General features: G+C 42.5%; 1 protein-coding gene across 1 annotated transcript in view; it reads left to right on the top strand.

The window, feature by feature from the left end:
* Positions 1–20083, top strand: part of LOC147693061 (collagen alpha-1(VII) chain-like) — a 398052-nt gene that overhangs the window by 241304 nt on the left and 136665 nt on the right. Inside the window, exons 23-24 of the mRNA XM_086939575.1 lie at positions 9607–9732; positions 9950–10099. Of these exons, the coding sequence (XP_086795701.1) occupies positions 9607–9732; positions 9950–10099 (276 nt within the window). The remainder of the gene's footprint in view (positions 1–9606; positions 9733–9949; positions 10100–20083) is intronic.

Here is a 20083-nt window from a genome sequence, read left to right as displayed (position 1 = left end):
TCTAATCGCGGTTCTCTAAAAATTGCAATTTAAGAATCGCAAAACACTTTTTACCTACATATGGCCCTCAGTCCCTACATGCTGATGTTCTACAGACCCAAGCATAGTTCTGTTCCTGAGCAGAATCACTGCAGCAAATGGCGACTCTTTTTAAATGTAATTCATAAGAAACCATCCTGGCTCTTGACTCTTACCAAATAACCACAATGATCCCCACTTTCCTAGCTTGACTGTCAAATGGGCCCTAACAATAGCCACGATGTGCCATGTTTATCCTGAGTGTTATATACAGTGTCAAAGGTATGGAGCCATTATCCATCACAGGTCTCTTAACTTCCTTCTCACAGTTTCCCGGTAATTGAAGAAGTGGGCCTGACCTTAAGCTATGAACTGCTCTACATATTTGCTCTGCCCATCTTCATCATATATCAGTACCAGAGAGAATAGAATATCATTCTATTGCACAATTCATTAAAATCATTGCAATCACAAAAACTTAGATACAGAATAAAGTGCATAAATTTCAATTTTAAAAATGTTGGCAATTACATTAAAAAGGATTAAAACTGATAATGGTGGAATGAGCTTTATGGTTCTGTGGATTTTTCGGAGGCCAGAATGTCGTTTGCGGCCATCAGAAATTTCATAAAGTGTGCCGACAACTGTGCTGAATCACCATTCAAACATTTTACCAGGGCGTCCTGACATGTCAGAATGTTTAAAATGCGGCAGATGGGTGGAAGCCAATAAGTTCTTAAAGGGCGCAGTGTCTCACAGATACATAATATGTGAGTTAGCGTTTCTACTTCTTCTCCACAAGCGCTGCACTGCTTGGCTGACATTTCTTTGTAACCTTGCCCATACTTGTATGCCAATAGAGGGATCAAGCCGAATTGTATCCTCATTAGTTGGCACTTCACTGCTGGCTTTATGGAGGACAACAGATAGTGTGGTAAGCTTCTGCTATTGTATAGTTTTGGAGCCCAGCTTCCGTGCTTGAGTTTTTTAAAGCTTGTCGCATCACTGACCTCTGGCACTACTTTTGCCTGTTTTATTAAAAGTTTTGCTGCTGCCAGTATGAGTATGGGGGTGGCCCATATTTCGCAGGCCTGCCGCTTGATTCTTTTTAGGAGTCCGGTGCCAACCATTCAGGGCCATAAAGTGAGCCAACCTTACATTATCCTCGCATATGCCTTGTAGTTCTCTACTCTAGTGTTGTTCAAACTTAACATCTCTGAGATATTCACACTTCATTTTGAGGTATGTGGATAAGACTGCAGTGCACATACAGAGCAGCATATTGTGGCAAATGAACATCTACCTTTCCCTCGACCTCAAACCTTTGGGCCACTGTGCCGGTATTTCCCATCACTGCTGTGAATGCTTTGATGGAGTAGAAACTTGAAAACAAGAGGAGCTAGGCCCAATTGGACAGAACCCAGGTAGGGCCTTAATAGGATGTATGACATTACAACGCATGCTTTTACCACGCATGCTTATACATCGAAACTTTTACCACGCATGCTTATACATCGAAACTTTTACAACGCATGCCTTTACAACGCATAGTGTTGAGGGGTGCTGGATAGTGAATAGTTTAATTTACTATTCCAACTCCAGTCCCCGTGGATAGTAGGGAAGGTGTTGGATAGTAAATTAAATCTATTCCCTATCCTAGAGCGCCCCCCAGCGCAATGCGTTGTAATGGTTTGCGTTGTAAAAGTTGCGATATAAAAGCACTGCATGGTAAAAGTTGCGTTGTAAAGGATGTTCCCGCCTTAATATATTTTGAAAAAGAAAACCTGGTGTCCTAATTATTTATTAATAATTTTTACAACAATCACGCTATTTTCATTTAGTGATTGGGTTATTTTATTCACCCTCTTATTTTTAACAGCTCCTTCCTCTTTGAAGGACCTTTACATCTAAAACATGAAACACCACAATGTCATATACATATTTACATGCATCACAATTTACACAGTACTTACATCAATATACAAAACTGACATTTTCATGGCAAAAACAATACTTTACACAAAACTTTATACAACCATAGATACATCATGAAACAGATCAATGTGCTACACAAACTAAAGCGATGGCTCAATTGGATGTCATTAAGCGTACTGATAAACAAGTCTGAACTTTAGCCTGAATCAATACTATTTCTTTCTTTGATCCTTTATCCACTTTTGCTACTTTATTAGCAACTGCCGACGCGTTTCAAGCCTCACTAGTTCTCTATGGGGCTCTCATCAGGGCATCTCCTTTAACTTTGGTGGAGTAGAAGGCAGTGTCTGAGGTGTAGGTATTCCAGGGCCAGTGGGCATATATGGTATGGTGTTTGTAGCTTCTGAAAACCACTTCTTTAATGATGCTCATGCTTCAGGACTATTTGCTTGTGTTAGAACAAAGCTTCTGTATCACAACCACTATCTTTAGTAGATTGTGTGCCCTATTCCACTGACATCTATTACAACTATCTGGTGTTTTTGTTTGGCTTTCATAGAGGACAGTGAGACCTTCATGGCTGTACAGCAAATTACCCAATCATCAACTCACAGGCTTTCAATTTTCTTGTGGAGCAGGTGTGTCTCTCCAAGTACCACATTCCCAGTGTCGACTCATAGGGTCAGATGTACAACCAACAAAATAGCGCCTCGCAAATTGCGACTCATTTGCGACTTGCGATTTGCAAGGCGCTATTTGCCAAATACAACATTGTGTTTAACACTGTTAGCGATTCCCAATGGGGTTGCAAATTGCAAGGCTAATGAATATTAATGAGCCTCTCGCAATTTGCGAGCCCATTGGTGGCCTGCTGGGCTCAGCAGACCACCATGTCTGGGACTGCTTTTAAAAAAAGCAGTTTTTTTAATGTAGCGGGATGCATTAAAAAAATAAAGAAACGTTTTTGTTTAATTTTTTAAGGGCAAGTAGTGGTCCCTGGGACCACTGTGTGCCCTTGTAAAATATTTTCAGAGCCTGTCACAAAGGGGAAGGGGTCCCCTCGGGACCCCTTCCCATTTGCGACTCCATTGCCACCCTCGTGAAGAGGGTGGCAATTTGCGGGCGTTTTGCAACCGCAATTGCAATTGCAAAGCATTCGTACATGGGTTAGAGAGTTGCTATTTGGAAGGGAACGCCCCTTCCAAATAGCGAGCCTCTAATCAAATGTTTGCGAGTCGCAATTCATTTGCGACTCACAAAATTGTGTTAGCACATGGCCATACCAATTTTAGCATGCGCAAACGAGCCGCTAACCCATTTGCGCATGGCTCTTAGAGTCTTCTGACTTTCTGACTGAGCTACAAATAGATTTTCCATTTTGAGCCTAGGACTGAAACCCTGCTGCATGATTTATTTTTATTCCTGATGAAGCTGGGGGCACTTCTAGGACTTGAGGTATTCCTAATTTTAATCAGTTGTGATTTGCCCCCTGCAAGATACCCAGTTTATCCTATCTTCTGACGTCTGAACAGATAACATTCTATCATTTCTGAGTACTAACATAACTCACATACATCTGCCCTCATTACTCACGTAAACTTGCCCTCATGTAACTCATCAACACTCGTCTGCTCCCAGGCAAACCCTGGATTTATTTCTTCAACACTAAGGAGGGGAATGAATAGCCATGTTTTCAGCTAGGATGCATTGATTGAAACAAATCAACAGAGAAGGGTTCAAAGTAGGAAGTGATGTGGTGTAGCGGCTAAGTTGCAGACTTACGATGCTGGTGACTTAGGCTCTAACCCTGGCTAGTTGTGCAATGTCAATTATGCTAGTGCCCTATCCATGTCTAACTAGTTGCGTAAATGATCTACGTAACCATTCTTCCTCCTACAAGCTGATGCACTGCTGCGTTATTATATAGACTTTGCAAAATAAATGCATTGAATGATATGCGCTGGGTGTGATCTGAGATGCCAATCATCTTGTGTCTCATAGCTTCACAAGGTGATAGATTCCCTCTAAGGGCATATCCCATAGACTGGACTCGCTTCTCCGCCATGTTACAGCCAATGCATCAATTAAGTGATCATGCTCAAGGCTCTTCTGTCCGATCCGGTGTGTCCGCTTGGAGTGTCGAAGTTGCTCTGGAGTACATCATCCCGTCGGAGGTTTGTGAGGAACATGAAGACAAGATCCCAAAGAGTACACATTAAAACCCTCAATGGGAAGAAACCCAGTATAGGAGGATGCACCTTTAAGTGGACAAGTACTCCCAGATGGTGGTATTGTTCGACTGATGGTGTGGGGGAGGCTCCATGTAACAGAACCATATTTTCAATGAGAGTTTAGTGAGCGCCTGGAAGAGACTCTTAGCAGCAGAAGTCACAAAGAATAAGTCAGACGTAAAACCCCTTCGGCAGCAAAGAAACAGAGTAAGCCACGATTTTTTAAATAAAGTATGCAAGGGTATAACAAAATATAAAAATATCTCTAATAGCCTGCACATAACACATGAAAAATAAAATTAGGGGAAAATAGAATACCCTATATGAAAAATACAAAAATCTTAAAAATACGTAGAAAAAGGAGGGAAAATTCGCCAAGTATTATACAGGAGGTGGTAAAACAGGACATTACTTTGAGGACTCTTTCACCTCTTTGTTAATCAGCCCTGAAAAATCCAGCTCTTTTACGAGTGAAACATGGCCACTGCTGGAGATATTGCATACCAGTGATGAACATCCTCACTGCACCACTTCTCCTACACTCCTTGTCACACTGGCAGTGACTGATGAGCATCACTGCACACCGTTCTCCTATAACCCCTCTCACACTGTCAGCCATTCATGCCCTCACTGCACCCCTCTTCCTCCAATCCATGTCACAATGTCAGTGACTGATACCCTCACTGCACAGTATTCTCTATAATCCAGGTCACTCTGCCAGTGATTGACACCCTCATTGCACCACTTCTTTTAACCTCCTTGTCAATCTTCCAGTGATTGATGCCCTCAGTACACCACTTCTTTTAACCTCCTTGTCAATCTGCCAGTGATTGACGCCCTCGTTACACCACTTCTTTTAACCTCCTTGTCAATCTGCCAGTGATTGATGCCCTCAGTGCACCACTTCTTTTAACCTCCTTGTCAATCTGCCAGTGATTGACGCCCTCGTTACACCACTTCTTTTAACCTCCTTGTCAATCTTCCAGTGATTGATGCCATCAGTGCACCACTTCTTTTAACCTCCTTGTCAATCTTCCAGTGATTGATGCCCTCAGTGCACCACTTCTTTTAACCTCCTTGTCAATCTTCCAGTGATTGATGCCCTCAGTGCACCACTTCTTTTAACCTCCTTGTCAATCTTCCAGTGATTGATGCCCTCAGTGCACCACTTCTTTTAACCTCCTTGTCAATCTTCCAGTGATTGATGCCCTCAGTGCACCACCTCTTTTAACCTCCTTGTCAATCTTCCAGTGATTGATGCCCTCAGTGCACCACTTCTTTTAACCTCCTTGTCAATCTTCCAGTGATTGATGCCCTCAGTGCACCACCTCTTTTAACCTCCTTGTCAATCTTCCAGTGATTGATGCCCTCAGTGCACCACTTCTTTTAACCTCCTTGTCAATCTGTCAGTAATCCATGATACTGTGCTAGTCTTATTGATACAATCACTGCCCCCTTGTCTTATAAAAATGCAACTCTGGTAGCTGTCCCCACTGCCCGTTCCCCGAAGGTGAATGACACAAATATTGATTCCTAATATCATGTAACCTAAAAATATTGTCAAAAACATCATCACTACAAAAATATCGTGGACCAGAATATTAAAGGTAAGAATATTGTTTTTTCAATGCATATAATATCATTTTTACAAACATTGTTCTATGTAATATTGTTTACTTTAATATAGATGTAGTAAATATATTTGTCATGAATTTAATATATAAATTAGTACTTATATTCATTTTAGCTGTTAGTATTATTAATATAACTGTCACATTTTTTTCAAATAGAGTTTGTAACTTTAATGTGTATTTTTTTTTAAAGATGTAATCATTTATATTTTAGTAGCGGGTTTTTGGGTTTGTAGGGGTAGTTATTAAAATTATAAATCATTGTACTATAATGTTATCTTTTTATGGCAATGAAATATGTATTTAGTATTTATTTATGTAAATCAGCTAATTGATGCATTGTTAATTAAATAATTTAAGTGTATTTTGTGACTGTTAATGTAATTATTTTCTATAGAGTTTAATTACTAATTTATAATTTAGTAGTGGGGTTTAGAGTGTGCTGGAAAACAGGGTTGGAAGTAATTTGAATTATATATTTTTTACCTCATTTCTTTTTAATTTTTTTAATTTTAATGTGAATTAGATGTTTATTTGGTAATTAGGTATGTAAATTATTTAGTTGTTTATTGTGTGATTTATTTGACGTATTTAATTATTAATTTGTTGATAAGTGTATGAATAATTAAGGGGTCAATTAGGATGGTGGACGGACAAAGTCCGTCCACCATCCTGTCGGGGGACGTGACCGTCCGCCACTGGGGCGGAGGTCCGGTGCCTCGAATTAGGATGCACCCGACACATTGGCGGGTGCATCCCGCATTTTTGACATTGCAGCGGACGGTGCTGAAAGCACCGCCTGCCGCAATGCTAAAAATGTATGTTGTGCGTTTCAAAGCACAACATGACAGGCACCGCGGTGCCTGCCATGTTGTATTTTGAAACGCAGGGGGGTACCATGGGTACCCCCCATGTGCACCCCCAGCCCCCCTTCGCCCTGAGGGCCTGCAACGAAGCAAAGACTGTTTGCCTTTTCGTGGCGGCATTGCCCACAGCACATCCTAATATGGCTGGCGGTGTCTGATAGACACCGCCACCATATTAGACCTTTTCCACCGCAAGTGGCGGACGGTTTTCCCGTGCGCCGCGGTCACCCCTCCATTGTAATATGGCGGGGGGAAATAGGTGGCCGACGGGCACGGATGGCGGACGGATCGCTACCGCCTGCATGGCGGTGGCGATCCGCATGCCATCCTAATCGGCCCTTAGGTTTGTGAAGCATACTTGATATTTATTATTGGTTTTATTTGTATTTGTTTTATGTAATTACTATTTATTACTATTGATATATTTATATTTTTTGGCATGTTTGTGATTATATTTCTCATTATTAAATTTGTATTAAATTTCATTACATTTTATTAATTTATATAATATAAGCTGTTTTATTTTAAATATGTTTTAATAATACCTGGGCTCATTACGATAAAGTGTGGTCGGACTGACGCTCGCTATCACGTTAGTCAGGAGACTGACTGGCGGAGCAGGCGGCGGTCCAACCATCCAATTTGGATAAGACTGTCGTGCTGGCGGTCGGAAAAGTGCTATTTTACATTGCAGCTTGTGCTGTGGCCTAGGAATAGGGCCGCAGCACAAGCTGCAATGTGAGAGAGCACTTTGTGAACATCCATGCACCGTGTGCCAGACACCATCTGGTGCCTGACACACGGTGCAAGAATATGCGTGGGAGCAAAACATGCGCCCCCAGGGCCACTTTACTATGGCCCATGGGTGCCCTGCTTGGGGCTCCCAAAGTGTGTTTCCGACAGGCTGTCGGAAAGGGACATTGTAATCCCTATGGCGGTGCCATGCTACGGATACTATTCCGTCCATCTCCCCAACAGGATGCTAGATCCTGTCGGAGGCAGGGCCGGACGAGGAACCAAAACCAGCCCTGGCAAAAAGCTCGGCCGGCCCCTGGGGGGGGAATGGGGGGGGTGTGACCGAGCTCTTTGCCAGGGTCGGTTTTCAGCTGATTTTGTTTAGGGCCGATTTTGCAGCTATGCTGCAAAAATGGCCCTGTAACAAAAACCGGTCCCCACCCTTGCGGCCCACCGGGGGATTGCCCGGTGCCCACAACGACCAGTCCGGCCCTGGTCGGACACAGAGGTCTTTCCCCCGACCTCTGAGGTCTGACCGCCTGCATCCTAATGCAGCAGTCAGACCAAAGGCCTGCCTGTCAGTTGGACCGCCACCGGCAGCTGGTCACTGTTATTCCCACCGACATTGTAATCAGCCCCTTTGTTTTGTTAGCTATTTAAATATTTTATTAAAATATCAGGACTTAAATGCTATATGTAACATTTCTTAAGGAATAATAAATTGAGCCCCTCTAAAGTTTAAGACTCTCTGCTTTTGATTAAAATGGAGTAGGAATAGTAAATCTACTCCCTTTAAAGTAGAACACTTTCCTTACTTGGAGTTACATTACTTAGTTTTGCTACTGTTGATTAATTTAAATTTCTTTTGTTTTTGAATTTTGTATTTTTTTATATATTCTTCAAATGTATATTTATTTGAAATTATTTATTTATTTGAGATATATGTTTTTGTTGATATATGTTTATTTGTATTTGACTTTTTCAGTTATTGTTAATATTGCTGCGGTATTTCTTAATTTGTTATGTTGTTTTCATATTTTAAAATATAGATATATATTTTATTCACACCCTTAGATCCCAGTGATTGAAGCTATTTGCATACATTTATTTTCATATTTAAATTAGATTATGTATACGTGTTCTTTTTTAATATATTAGTTACTGTTATTTTATTGGTAATATTTTAATTTAGTGTAATAAAAACAATTAATTAATTTTATTTTTTATAGTTTTAAATATTATTTATATATAAATGTGGATATATATGTATCTATATATATATTAATAAAAATATTTATTTTAAATTGTATATGTATTCAGTACTTTATTATTTTAAAAAAATGTATTATAATGCTATATATAGAGAGATTAATATATTGATAAATCAGTATTCTTTTGTGATAATATTCTGTTCCATAATATTTTTTAAACAATATTTTCGTATTTTACATACAAGGTATGTAAACTCAATATTTTTCTTGACAATATTTTTTAAGCAATATTTTTGTAATTCGATATTATTATTCTTGATATTCTTTTATACAACCTTTCCGATAATGCTTGCCATTCTGTTAATAATTGATACCCAGCTTGCAAACCATTTGCTTGCGCATGCTGTTACTCTGCAATTGATCAATCCCCTCTCCATATAATTTTCCCATAATGCCACTCTGCCATTGGACTCCCTGTGCCCTTTTTACCTATAATTCCTGTTATGCTGCAAATAATTGATCCCCATGATATATAATTCTTTAATAATGTTACCTTGTCATTGATTGATACTCTCCCTAAATTCCCTTCCCTTATACTTTTCATCACCCTGCCAGTGATTGATGCTATTATGGCTCCCTTTCCACCATAATCCATATCACTCTCCCGGTGATTGATGGCCTTAGTGAACTACCTCTATCATCTGTGTCACTCTGTCAGTAATTAATGACCTCACTATACCCCTATTCCTTTAATCCATGATTGATACCCATGCTAAACCAGCTATATTCTATGCTTGCCTGCTAGTGATTGATTCACTCGTTGTACCAATTCTCCTATAATCCATGTCACGCTGTCAGTGAATGCTGCACTCACTGCATCCCTTCTCGCATAATGCTTTCATTCTGCCATCGAACAATGTCTGCTATACTCTACCTGCGAAGGATTCCACTTCATCGTTTCTTCTTCTCCATCTTGCAGGGTTTGAGGAGGTGGGTATCGTGAGCCGACTGCGGATCTTTGAGTCGAACACCAATCGTATACGAGTAACATGGATTGGGATCCCAGGGGCCACTTCCTACAGGATCATGTGGAGTCGAACAGATGGTAATGTATCATTCAACCACATGTGCAGTGAGTCAGAGAAGTAGTATCTGTCTTAGTATGCAGAGCACCAAGAAACAGGTCAAGGTGGTGCTTTCCTGTAAATCAAGAAGATCTATTATGTGTGTACTGGGCTTTCTAAATAAAATATAGAGTCTTTTAGGGGTGTAGCAAAGATCTTTGGTAGTCATGCTCATCATGTCAATATTCTGTTTTTTAGGGATTGGCACTGAGGGTACAAGAGAGGTGCCTGGAGACACCACCTCCTTCGACCTGGTGGACTTAGAAGGAGGCGTGAACTACACAGTGAAAGTCATTGCAGTGATAAGAAATCGAGAAGGAGACCCTGTCTCTATCAATGTCAAGACACGTAGGTTCTCCACACTGGTTTTTTTAGTTGTGACAACAGATTTGCCATTATTTAAAGGTCCACTTGAGGGGCTCTGCATTTTCCAAATTGTGAAAACTATGTTAATTACGTGAAAGCATAAAACTTGATCAATTAATTGATTTATTCATTGTGTTTTTTTAAGAACATGTGCTTCTTGGCCGCCACTTCCACTGACTTTTAGGTAGTGGTGCAGTAAAGTTACCATTTTACTCTATGTTGACCGGACACAACACTTCTAATCATCATCATCAAGAGGTCTTTATTCGATTTGCATCATAAAAGACAAATACATAAAAAAACAGTTCATACGCTTTTACATATAAGATAATAAATACGTTACATTTTAAAACCATGTTAAGAAAAGTATTAAATTTAGACAATGATGTACAAAAGACCCCTTACTACATAAGAACAATACTACATTGGAACTAAAAAGTCATAAAAACATATACAATGGGAACTTCATTTACCAAGGTTGCGAATACGGATTGACCAAGCCCAGCTCACGAATTTTGCTACACCAATGGCGATAGGGGGAGAAGTATCAGTTTTTAGAATCCTAGTCGCTGCAACAGCAGATCTAGTACCTAATAAGCGGCAAACTGGTAAAAGCCAAACTTTTCTGGGTAACGAGTACATAGGGCAGCAGAAGAAAAAGTGTTCAATATTCTCTACTGCTGTTACACAGAAAGGACACTTATCGCTGCCATCAGTCGACCAGGAGTGCGTAAGCCCCCTCACGGGTAACGAGCCTACTCGTAATTGATGATACACTTTTAATCAAAGGTCTGCTTTGTACAAATCATTGTGTGTTGGGAGCTGTAGTCTCGATTTTCTTCAACTGACAGAACTGGATTGGCACGCCTTAAAACAAAGTCTAGCACTGGAAACATGGTGCCCTGCTGATGTGGAGTGAACTGTACCTTTCAGTGGTTCAAGGATAGAAATATTGAAAAAAACGACACCCAGCAGTACTCGATTTGAAGGAGTGGTAGCAGGTAGGGTCCACAGACACAGATTTTTGGTGAGTGAGACATATTTTCCTCACCGGACTTTGTCCCAGAGCAAGATGCAGGAAAAAAACAAAAAGGGAAAAGAAGGAGGAAAAAAAAAAGAAGACTGAAAAACAGTGACAAAGAGAGAAAGCAGTTATGAAAACGAACCTGAAAGGGTGAGGTAATGTCTGTTGGCGGATGAACTAGGCATGAGGTTGAATCAACACTACGAAGCCTTGGTATTCACTACTCCTAAAATTTGTTAGCATCAACCTTACACTTCTGAGCAAAACTTTGGGACCAGTCACTTATTCTTTTACAAATTAGGCACTGGCATTGAAGACAACAGAGAATATACCAGCATGATTCCTATCGTGATGTTGATAAGTTTGACTTGTAAGTAAGAAGAGCTGGAAAATCGACAGCATAGAGTAGTAAATCGCTACTCATGCCATGCATTCACCAGCTTGTTTACAATTTGTTGGGCATTCATCTCATCCATCCACACAGGAAGTAACATCACTAGATTTCCCAGCATCCATCTGGACAGGAAGTGACATTACTCAATTTCCTATGATCCATTGCACACAGGTATTTACATCACTGGATTTCCCATCATTCATCAGCACAGGAAGGGACATCATTGATTTCCAGCCAAAAAAATCTTTACATAATGGAGGCTGCAGCAAGGACATGCATCAGGTGCGCTTGTAGCATGCATAAGGCATGCCAAAGACAAACCCAACAGCACCTATCTGCGCTCATCCACAACCAGTGTCAGGAGCCTTGGTCAACACTTACATGCCCCCATTTGCTAGCATCATCTGAGCCCACGGAATGAACATCATATCCTATGCTGACGGCACCCAGCTCAAATACGTCCTCTCTGATAAGACACCAAACACCAGGACCAGTTCTTGCGCCTGCTTGACCAAAGCCGCCAGATGTATGAAACCAACTGCCTTAAGCTCATCATCGTCATGACAGAAGTAGTGATCTTCAGCATAGATACCTCGCTTTGAGACTCCAGCTGGAGGCCTGTTGAATTTGACCCACAACCCTCTTGACAACATTGGCAAAGAACCTTGGAATAGTAATCAGCAACGAACCAACCATGACTAGGCAAGTGAATACAGTCCTCATCTTCTGCTTCCACACACTCGATGCTCAAGACAATCTTCAAATGGCACCCCACTAACACTCGCAGAACCATCACCCAAGCCCTCATCATCAGCACGCTAGATTATGGCAACACACTCTATACTGAAATCAGAACTTAACTAACCAGAAAACTCCAGACCATACAAAGCTTTGCTACCAGGCTCACCCTCAACCTCCCACCCTGCACTAACACCTCACACCTCAGATCGCTTCACTGGCTCCCAATCTTCAAACGAGCATACTTCAAACTCCTCACGCACATGTACAAAGCTTTAGACATTGGCTCCATGGAGCACAACAACCACAAAAACGTCCACAAACCTACCAGACAGCCGGACTCCTACTTCCACCCTCCCCAACCCCGCACAAGCAGAACCAGATCCATTGGTTATGCCTTCTCCTATCTTCACTCCTGAACAACCTGCCTCGGAAAATCACAGCCTCCTCTTCAGTTCTTGAATTCTGCAAGAAACTGAATACCGCTCTTCCCCTAGCCCGATCCTTACTCGGCCCATACAGCTCCTTCTTCAGGTTATCCACCCAGGCAAGTTGTGCACGATACAAATAAACATAACATAACATACAATTAAATAACATAATGTAGCATAGCATAACACAACATAGCATAACGTAATATAACAAAACATTCCATAACATAAAAAAACATAACATAACAGGCCTTTGAAACCTGCATTTCTGTACTATTTCATGGAACATTTATGTTGGGTGAATGATAGTGGTAAGACAACATCCGACCCATAGGCATTATAGGAAATGTGTCTTTAATGCGGTACGAAGTCCCGGGAAGTCTTTGGTGCTACTGGAAGGGACTGAAGAGAGCTGAGCCTTGGACATGCAGCGATCGGCCTTCATACTATTAGTATCTGGCCCACCCTATGATAAAGAAGTTGTTGGACCTCAGGTGTCGGGTCTATAAATAGCTAGTGCTGGGTATTCTTGATGAAACTGCCCAGGACTGGAAGCATGGTGCCCTGCTGATGTGGAGTGAACAGCACCCCCAGGAGATGGAAGGAGAGGAAGAATGGAAAAAAGGACACCCAAGACGGGCGAGAGCCGGCTGACCATCGATGCCAACCAAGATGACTGATTTGAGCCGGACTTGTAAGGATGAGTCTCAAAATCAAGCTTTGAGTTGTACAGATGTCCAACAATCCTGGTTTCACAAGTGTGTCCTATTGTGTTTTGTCATGTAAATAACACCATCATCACACAGTTGTAAAAGCTGGGGAATAAAATAACTTTTTGGTATTTTTCATTTATTGTGGTTTTTAACATAATACACATACCATGAAGTATGAGTGCATCTGTGTCAGATGATGTTATTAACCCCTTGCGTGCTGATGACAGCCCCGTCCGTCATGCAGCACGGTGGGCGTGTGCTGATGACAGCTGGGGGCCGTCATGAACCCGCCCACTCTTTAGAAGTGCCGCACAGGCGCAGAATCGCGGCCGAACGCAAGGGGTTAAACCAGATATGTGGAGTAAAGTGATGTGTATTGACAGCCTTTATCTGAATCTAAACTCACTGCGTGCAGCTAGTCAGTCAGTCAAAATTGTTTTATTCGATCAATTAAAATCATAAAAGCATACAAAGATACGCAATATTCCAAAATGATAAAATCTATAACATTCCATAAGCAATGAGCGATAAAATTCAGGGCTAAATATTTCATGTTAATAGTGTGCAGCGTAACAGAAGAATCTACTACACAAATGAATACAACAATTTAAAATCAACAGTCAATAGAGAAACAAGAGTTTCACACATATATTAGTGCAGCCATTGTGCCCCTGAACTCACTACATACAGCCATGGCTGTGTGCAGCAGGCACTAGGCACAAGTTTGGCTTTTGATCATACCCCGTGCCCAGTCCCTATGCAACTGAACCCACTGCGCATGGCCGCTGAATCCACTGCCAATGGCCTTTGGCCATGTACAGCAGGCTCCGGGGACATGGCATGCCTGTCACCCATGACTGTATCCAGTCCTTGTATCCCCGAACCCACTGCCGTCATCCATCCAAGGCATCCTCTGATTGCTAATCAAATGCGACATAAACAAGATGTCTCCCTGACAATATTTCAGTTTTTACACATATTTTCATTTATGTTTGCAAAGTTTAGGAAAAGTCTGCCAATCAGAAGGCTTCTTTTACTTTTTTACTGTTCCCAATGCTCACAAGTATATCTACAACTCACACATTCACATTGGACAGGTACATTTTTTCTCTCTAAGAATTGGCTTGACCAAATTTCATGAAACCTGGAAAAGGCATCAAAGTAGACCGAGTCCTAACTACCTTCCAAATATGGTGGCTTTTTGTTGAGTTTTTTTTTGTTACATTGTTTTAAATGGGATGGTACTGACAGGCACTGAGTAAAGTTACTTCCTTAATTAGAAGGTAAAGTGCCTGCACTCCTCAGCAGGGATGCAGTATGTATAATGGGAGAGTATCAGCACTCCTCAGCAGGGGTGCAATGCTTATAATGGGAGAGTACCAGCACTCCTCAGCAGGGGTGCAATGCTTATAATGGGAGAGTACCAGCACTCCTCAGCAGGGGTGCAATGCTTATAATGGGAGAGTACCAGCACTCCTCAGCATGGGTGCAATGCTTATAATGGGAGAGTACCAGCACTCCTCAGCAGGGGTGCAATGCTTATAATGGGAGAGCACCAGCACTCCTCAGCAGGGGTGCAATGCTTATAATGGGAGAGCACCAGCACTCCTCAGCAGGGGTGCAATGCTTATAAAGGGAGAGTACCAGCACTCCTCAGCAGGGGTGCAATGCTTATAATGGGAGAGTACCAGCAGTCCTCAGCAAACAGTTATGCTGTGATAGTGAGTACCAAAACTTTTATATTTCCATTTCAAACACTGTTGGAGGAAGTTTCTAATTGGGGTCGCATGCAAAACTGTACCATTGGACCCTGACACCCCCCCCCCCCCCCAAGCCCCCCAACATTGACCCCTTCATTGGCAATTCTACCCAGAATTAGGCAAAATCAACATGAGTATATTATGTTGTTTTTACAAAGGTGTGGTGCTTCTTGCATAAGACAATATAATTATTGATGAAGACGTTTAATTATATTTACTAAAAAAACAAATAAAGAGACCTTATCTTTCTTTACACAGCTGAGAAAATAAGTACTGTAATAAAAAGATCCAAAGCAATTCTCCCAAAAATCATCAGTTGAAGGAAAGTCATGGTGATGATGCAAAACTAAAAACCACTGCAATTCTCCATTTATGCTGATGGATATAGAAATATCTCTCCACACCCCCAACTCTCTTCCTCCTTTCCATCCCTCCCAACCCACCATTAGAAATGCACAGAGAGCAGTAGGCTCTGGCAGACAGGCATGGTTTTACATTTTCGGCTACAGTGCTCATGCGTTCTCAGTGAAAGGTATTGTGAATAAAACAAAGCTTAAAAACAGACTTAGAGCTCACCCATACTTACCATTACTTACCATTGGTTGGCTCCTATGTTGCTGTAATTCCCTTGCTTCTCATTGGTCAGGGCCCGCTACTACTTTCACTTTCTCTTCGGTTTTATATCTCATCCGGGAAGGTTGTACCATTTCCTGTCTCTGCGGCCAGTGTCCTTCCACTGGGCTGTAGATTGGAGAGGTACTTTTTTATTTTTAATCCAGTACTTCTTGAGAATTCATGTGTTCGCAGGCAATCTCTCCCCCTCCATATATCACTCACACTCTCTCACAACACTGTTGTTTGCTCTGTCCCTCTTACCCCTCCCAGCTTTGTTGTTGCCTATGTAGGGTTTTTTGTATATGGTTTATTTTTTTTATTTATGGCACAAACCCGATCCAAAGATACTGGAGTGCTTTACATGAGCACCAGTTACATTACACAAGGACACATTCATTTTTGGTAGGCATGGGAAGATTAAGTGATTTGCCGAGAATCACAGGACGCTGAGACTTGAACCTGGTTCCACAGCTCAAAAGTAGGCAGCTCGGGCCGTAATACCGTATCCTCTTCCTCTCTTGTATGACCGTGCGAGGACGGTTGGCTTCATGAGAATTTAATTAGAGTCATTGTTTTGATACTGGAGAAGCTTTTTCAGGGCATTGTGTTTTGTCCTTTTTAGGTCTCAGCTAGACAGCGCATGTGCTGTCTCGAAGAGACATTTAGTATATACTTTGTAGGCTACAGCCTGCCCATAGGCTTCCCATTTGCTGTCTCCATCATCGCTCTCATTATCTTTTTCCCCATTTGTCCAGAGCATGCATTTGTCATGCCTCTTCCTGTGTTTAGTCCTACCTTAGAGCATGGACCAATTACATTATCTCTCCACTGCTTTCATTTTAGGATCTGTTTGAGGAACTACTCTTTTATTAGGTAAAGAGCACTTAACACACGCGCTTATGTTTTCACTCCCTGCTCTGACTGCTCTGTAAACAGGCCTGAAAATCTTGTTTACATTTGTTGTGCATTCAAAGACCAAAGTCAAAGGCCAAACGCTGTGTTCCGAAGGCGCTTGTTTAGCTATTTTACACATGTTTGCCGTACGTCAACACTCGGGTCCGGCATCGGTATGTGATACTTGTAATTCTGAGTGCCGGTGATTGACTTTCAAAATACATGGCTAAATCACACTTCTTTCACTTCAATTTAACAACTTTATTTGGGTGCGCATTTACAAACAAAATCAAGCGAAGTAAAGCCTTTGTTTAAGTGCATATTGTAAAAGAAATTCACACACATTCATATTTAAATGTAATGTTGCACCAACAAATCAAAGTTAAATACTTTCAACGTGCTGTGTTTACTTTAATTTGCTGGTGCAGCATTACTTTTAATTCTGAGTGCATGTAATTTAATTGCAAAATATGCGTTTCAACAAGGGCTTTTAATCACATGATTTACTTTGTAAATACAAACCTAAATAAACTTTACTTTGCTGTGATAAAAGCACGATTTAAGTGTATGTTTTGGGTGCAATCACAATTAAAAATGTTTCACCAGCAAATCAGGGTACAAACAAGTGCAATGGTGTGCCAGTGCTACATTACTTTTAATTCTGATGTACTTTTAAAATACTTGCTTAAAAAAAGGCTTTACATTGGTTTCACATTTCAGATTTCAGACATGCGCTCCCATAAAGCTTCTATGAATTACACAGAAGTACGAGTTTATATTTATATCTCACCTTAATGCATTATCTTATCATACCTGTACGCTTGATTTTCAATTTCTACACCCATGTTATGTTATGTTATGTTAGCAGTTTTGTAAAGCGCAACAGCTGCCCTGGCAACGGGGCATCCTGGTGCTAGAACCATCATAACCAACTGGGAGAAAAAAAGAAGGGAGAGAACCTACATGGGGGGGAAGAGAAGAGTTTTGATAGCTTTGCGGAAAGCCAGTAGGTTGTCGTTACAGCGGATGTGGAGGGGGAGGGAGTTCCATAATTTGGCCCCTAGCAATCTGAAGGAGCGTCCTCCTATGCGACAGTACTTCGTGTGGGGGACCAGTACTAGGTGTTGCCCTTTGGAGCGGAGGTTGCGTTGGGGATTGTAGGGCGTTAGCAACGGGCGAAGGAGCTCTGGTCCCTCAGCACTCAGAATTTTATAGGCAAAGATGAGGGCCTTGAATTGGATACGGGCTTCTACCGGTAGCCAGTGTAGTCTTTGGATGGTGGCTCTCGCGGAGCACCTTCTCGGCAGACCTACTGGCGGCGGAATTCTGAATTCGTTGGAATCTCTTGATCTCCGCTTTGTTAGCTCCTAATAGCAGGACACTCGCGTAGTCCAGCCTGGACAAGATGGTCGATTGTACGATGAGTTGTCTCGTTTTGGAATCGAAGAAGCCTAAGATGGGATGAAGGCTTCTCAGTAGTCCAATGCAGGTCGCGGCAACTTTTTTAGTGTGAGCCTGGAAGCTGAGTGTCGAGTCCAGCCAGACTCCCAGGTTTTTTGCCAGATTTTTAGGCGGGGGGGCTGGGCCCAATGAGTGGGGCCACCAAAGGTTGCTCCAGCTGTTGGAATTTTTGCCCATGAGCAACACCTCAGTTTTACCTTCATTAAGTTGAAGGCAATTGGCTGTCATCCAGTTGGCGACGGCGGTCAGTCCATCCCTGAATCTAGTGGCATCGGGAGAGGGAGCCTCATTAAGGCTGATGACCAGCTGTGTGTCGTCGGCGTACGATACCATTATGAGGTCCCATTTTTTAGCAACTTCCGCCAGAGGTTGCATGTAAAGATTAAAAAGGGATGGACTGAGGGCAGAGCCCTGCGGGACTCCTTGGCCTATATCTTGGGGTTGGGAAATGAAGGGGGGGGCCGATACCTGGAAGGATATGTTCGTGAGAAACGAACGGAACCATTCTAGTGCTGAGTCTATGATCCCTGCGTTTTCCAGTCGTTTGAGTAGAATGGCATGGGAGACCGTATCAAAGGCCGCGCTGAGATCTAGCAGTATCAGCGCGGCACTTTTGCCGGTGTCCATGATTTTCCGTAGGTGTTCTGTGGAGGTAAGGAGAGCGGACTCCGTGCTGTGACCCGGTCTGAACCCATGTTGGGAGGGATCCAGGATGTTATTCTTCGCCATATGGTCATTCAGCACTTTGTTCGCGTGGGCCTCCGCTAATTTCGCCACCCAAGGTAACAGTGAGACCGGCCGGTAGTTCTCCAGCTTGGAGGGGTCTAGAGTGGGCTTCTTTATAATGGGTGTAACCCAGGCCTGCTTCCAGCAGATGGGTACCGTTGCCGTTGCGAAGGAGAGATTGAGGAGTGAGGTCAGAGGTGGAAGAAAGAATTCCAGGGCTCCCTGAAAGTAAGCTGGCTTCATGGGATCTGCGGGGGCGCCGGATTTTACCTTTTTGCATATTGTAGTTATTTCCTCACGCGAGATGGCTGGGAGGCAGGAGAGCTTAGAGCCCTCATAGGTGACGTTAGGAGAGTTCAAGTCCTCTGGCAGGTCGTGAGTGAAGGAATCATAAATCTTCTTCACTTTTTCAGTGAAGAAGGTGGCTAGATCTTCACATTGCTGAGTGGAAGTGATGTGAGAGGCCGGCTTGTCTCCATGTTGCAGTTTTTGGACGATTTTAAAGATTGTTTTCGTGGGGTTGGGGCTTGTTTTAATCTCGTTGGCGAAAAAGGCTGCGCGAGCCAAGCGAATGGCTTTGTGATATGCTTTAAGCAGGACCAGGTATGCGTTTTTTTCCTCCCGCTTGTAGTCCTTCCTCCAGTGACGTTCTGCTTTTTTGCATGCTTTCCTCAATGTTTTCAGGTTCTCATCATACCAAGGGTTGGAGGGGGTGTTACGACCTTTGGTCCACTTGGCCGGTATTGCAGCATCCAGTCCCTTGGTGAGCCAGTCCTGGAAGGCCACACACGACGTTTCAATGTCGTTGATGCCCTCCAGGTTAAGTTCACCTAGGCTGTCAGCAAGGTTAAGATGTTGGAGTTTATGCCAGGGCCGTTTTAGGCACGCGGTGGGTGCCTTTGTTTCGGGAGGGGAACTACTCGGGATAGAGAACGTGACCAGCGAGTGGTCGGTCCAGGCCATAGGTTTGGGATCCTCAGCTGTGGCTGCTGGGATATTAGTGAACACAGGGTCGAGAAGATGACCAGCTATATGGGTGGGAGTTAGAACAAGAGGGGTCAGCTGCAAGGCTGCTAAGTCCGCTAAGAAGTTGCGGATATTAGCATCACTGGTGTCGTCAAGGTGGAGATTAAGATCCCCTAGGATAGTAAAATTGGCCGAGCTCGTGATCAGTGCATGGGATGTCTCAAGGAGCTCTTCTATGAATTTC

The sequence above is a fragment of the Lissotriton vulgaris genome, chromosome 9, assembly GCF_964263255.1.
Source record: "Lissotriton vulgaris chromosome 9, aLisVul1.2, whole genome shotgun sequence".
In the NCBI taxonomy this organism is placed as follows: domain Eukaryota; kingdom Metazoa; phylum Chordata; class Amphibia; order Caudata; family Salamandridae; genus Lissotriton; species Lissotriton vulgaris.
This window is presented reverse-complemented; position numbering and strand designations above follow the sequence as displayed.